Source organism: Mustela nigripes, chromosome 4 (assembly GCF_022355385.1).
Source record: "Mustela nigripes isolate SB6536 chromosome 4, MUSNIG.SB6536, whole genome shotgun sequence".
Lineage (NCBI taxonomy): Eukaryota > Metazoa > Chordata > Mammalia > Carnivora > Mustelidae > Mustela > Mustela nigripes.
The window spans coordinates 5,913,709-5,916,861 of NC_081560.1; the positions used below are offsets into that span (position 1 = coordinate 5,913,709).

Below are 3,153 nucleotides of genomic sequence, written 5' to 3' on the forward strand. Positions count from 1 at the left end.
TTTGGTTTCTCTACTTTTAGGAATTCTCCATAAAATAGGCTGATTTTCTCTTTTATTCATTATTATTCTTTTTATAATGGGAAAATCAACCCTTTTTTATATAGGCTGGAAAAAATTTTTCCCATATTTTGACATTTGTGTTTTTATTGCCTGTAGTGTTCTTTGCTTCACATTATCTTTTAGATTTTCATGTAATCAAATTTATGAGTCTTTTCTCTTACTTCCCTTTCTTTAAAATCTCAGAAATATTTTCCCCACCCCAAGTTATGCATAATTTGCCCCTCTTCTAGTATATGGATTAATATTTTATGTTTAGATTTCTAATCTATTTAGAATTTGAATGACATAAGAAAGTGGATGCACTTTTGTGTTTTTCTGTATGGTTTTCTAGTTATCCCAATGCTGGTTATTAGTCTGTCTTTTCCCCCACTGATGTGAGATGCTGACTTATTGAATATAAATGTAGCATAATATAATTGACTTGAATATTCATGAATACAGTATGATTAATTTGGGCTGTTTCTGAATTTTCTGGTTTGCTTTCACTGTTCTGTCTCTCCATTCATACACTGATGTCATAGTGCCTTAATTAAAGAGGTTAAAATGCTCTGCTATCTGGTAGAGCCAGTCCCTCATAGTTCTTCTCTTTCTTGATTGCCTGAGCTAATTTCCTTTTTTATTCATCCAAATGAATTTTATAGTCAACTCTTTTAGCTGCAGGGGGAAAAAAAGTGATTACAAAAATTTTTAATTTATATGTATATAAGATCACATTAAAGAAGTATCTAATAACTTAAATTTTATGAAATGCTTTAAACATGAATCAGTATTGCATTTGGTGAAATGTCTTTTCTGCATGTAGGTATTTTCATCTTAATCTATTCATGGGAATGTGTTGTTATAGCACTTTTTCTCATATTGAACCACCCTAGGATTTCTGAAATAAATCACATTTAATCATAGTGTATCACTTGTTAGTGTCTAATCATGTATTTAGGATTTTTGTATTAGTATTCACAAATGAGACAGGTCTGTAGCTTTATTTATTGGTGAAATCTTTGTTAGTCTTCGGGATCAGTATTTACCTCTGTCATAGAAAGAATCGAGGGCACCTGGGTGGCTCAGTGGTAGGCCACTGCCTTCAGCTCGGGTCATGATCTCAGGGTCCTGGGATCGAGTCCCGCATCGGGCTCTCTGCTCAGCAGGGAGCCTGCTTCCTCCTCTCTCTCTCTCTCTCTCTGCCTACTTGTGATCTCTCTCTGTCAAATAAATAAATAAAATCTTTAAAAAAAAAAAAGAAAGAATCGAAAGTTTTCCTTCTTTTTAAATCATCAGGAATAGCTTTAGAAGCATGGAGAGTCTTAGCTCTTGAAGGGCTGAAGTGAGTTCCCCATGACACCATGTGGACCTGATACTCTTTGGTGTGGAAACTCTTTAACTATTTTGTTGTTTCTTCCATGGTGTTCAAACATGTTCAACAGTTTAAACACTGTTTCGTCTTTCTGTCTTTGTGGGATCAACATGGTTCGTAGACTGTGACACGCTTTCAAAGAGGAACAGGAAGGAGAAATGAGGGGTAATGTTTTCCACATATCTTCACTGACCCCTTTTCTTCTCCTTCCCTTCCTTCAGGTCTGGGGATACCTAAGTCCCAGATCCTCTTGATATTGACATGGCCGACCTGAAGGACAACACTGAGGGTGGTTCTGGTAGGGAAAACTGGAAATGGGAAGAGCGCAACAGCAAACACTCTCCTTGGGAGAAAAGCATTTGACTCTAGAATTCCTCCCCACTCTGTTACCAAAAAGGGTCAAAAAGCATCTTGGGAATGGAAGGGGTGGAATCTTCTTGTTGTTGACACCCCAAGGCTCTTTGACACCAAGGAGACCCCAGAAACCACCTGCAGGGAAATCAGCCAGTGTGTCCTCTCCTCCTGCTCTGGGGCCCAAGCCATCTTCCTGGTTCTGCAGCTGGGCTACTACCTGGATGAAGAGCAGAAGACCATGGCATTGATCAAGGCTGTCTTTGGGAAGGCAGCCTTGAAGCCCATGATCGTTTTGTTCACTCACAAAGATAGCTGGAAGGATTTAGCATGTATGACTGTATAACAGATGTAGATCCCATCCTGAAGGACATCATCAAGGATTGTGGGAACTGCTTCTGCGCCTTCGATAACAGAGCCACAGAAGCTGAGAAGGAAGCTCCAGTGCAGGAGCTGATGGGGATGGTAGGCGAGATGATGTGGAGTGACGGTGGGGCTTACTTTTCTGATACTATTTATAAGAACATGGAAAAGAGTTTGAAAAAAAGGACAGAATTCCCGAAGAAAATCTACACTGATCCATTAAATAAAGAAATTAAACAAGTAGAAAAAGAGTATACTCATAAATCACAGCAAGAACAAGAGGAAAAAATAAAAGGGCTGAAGATAAAGTATGATGAACAAATAAAAAATCTAAGGGAAGAAGCTGAGAGGAGTATACTTTTAGAGGATTTAAATGGGATTATGAGGTTGTTTTCAAAAATATGATATATTTTTTGGTAGTCCTGTCAACTTCACTTTTGCTTCTGCTTTTTGCTTCTGAATTTACTGACTTGTAATAGTAGACTGTATTTCCTAAAGATGGCTGTGACAATGTGTTCTATCTTACTTATTCTTCTCACCATCTGACTTCATTACTTCTCCCACTGAGATGAGGGGTCTATGTCCCCTACCTTGGAATTGGACAGATTTTGTGACTGTTTTGCCAAATAACACATGGCTGAAACAACCCTTTGGGACTCTAAGCCTAGACAAGGAAAATGGTCCTTGCCCTGCTGGGATGCTTGCCCTCAGAACCGCGCCATAATGTTGTGACAAAGGCCATGTTGCCTGTTAAGTCTCCCAGCGTGACGTTGCTGACCAGCTCTCCTTCCCTCTCCCTTTCTCTTTTATCTTCCAGCTGGACCCACTTGCTAGGTGACACGGACACCTGCCCCACTGCCTCAGACAGAGTTGCAAAGGGCAAAGCAGAGCAATCCCCACGGAGTCCTGCCCAAATTGCAGATTGATGAGAAAAAAAAGATGGTGGTAGTTGCTTTAAGCCACTGAGCTTCGGAATTGTTTGTTCTGCAGTGACAGCTAACCGGAATGAGACCTCTTCCCAGCTTGGT

The 3,153-nt window shown here is 39.8% G+C and overlaps 1 protein-coding gene across 1 annotated transcript; it reads left to right on the forward strand.

Annotated features, from left to right (window-relative positions):
- The first annotated feature begins 1,521 nt into the window (after positions 1-1,521).
- LOC132015491 (GTPase IMAP family member 7-like) lies at positions 1,522-2,959 on the forward strand. Its single transcript, XM_059395974.1, is given in 4 exon segments — positions 1,522-1,535; positions 1,688-2,073; positions 2,076-2,477; positions 2,943-2,959. Coding segments are annotated over 4 exon segments (819 nt in total).
- Positions 2,960-3,153: the final 194 nt, after the last annotated feature.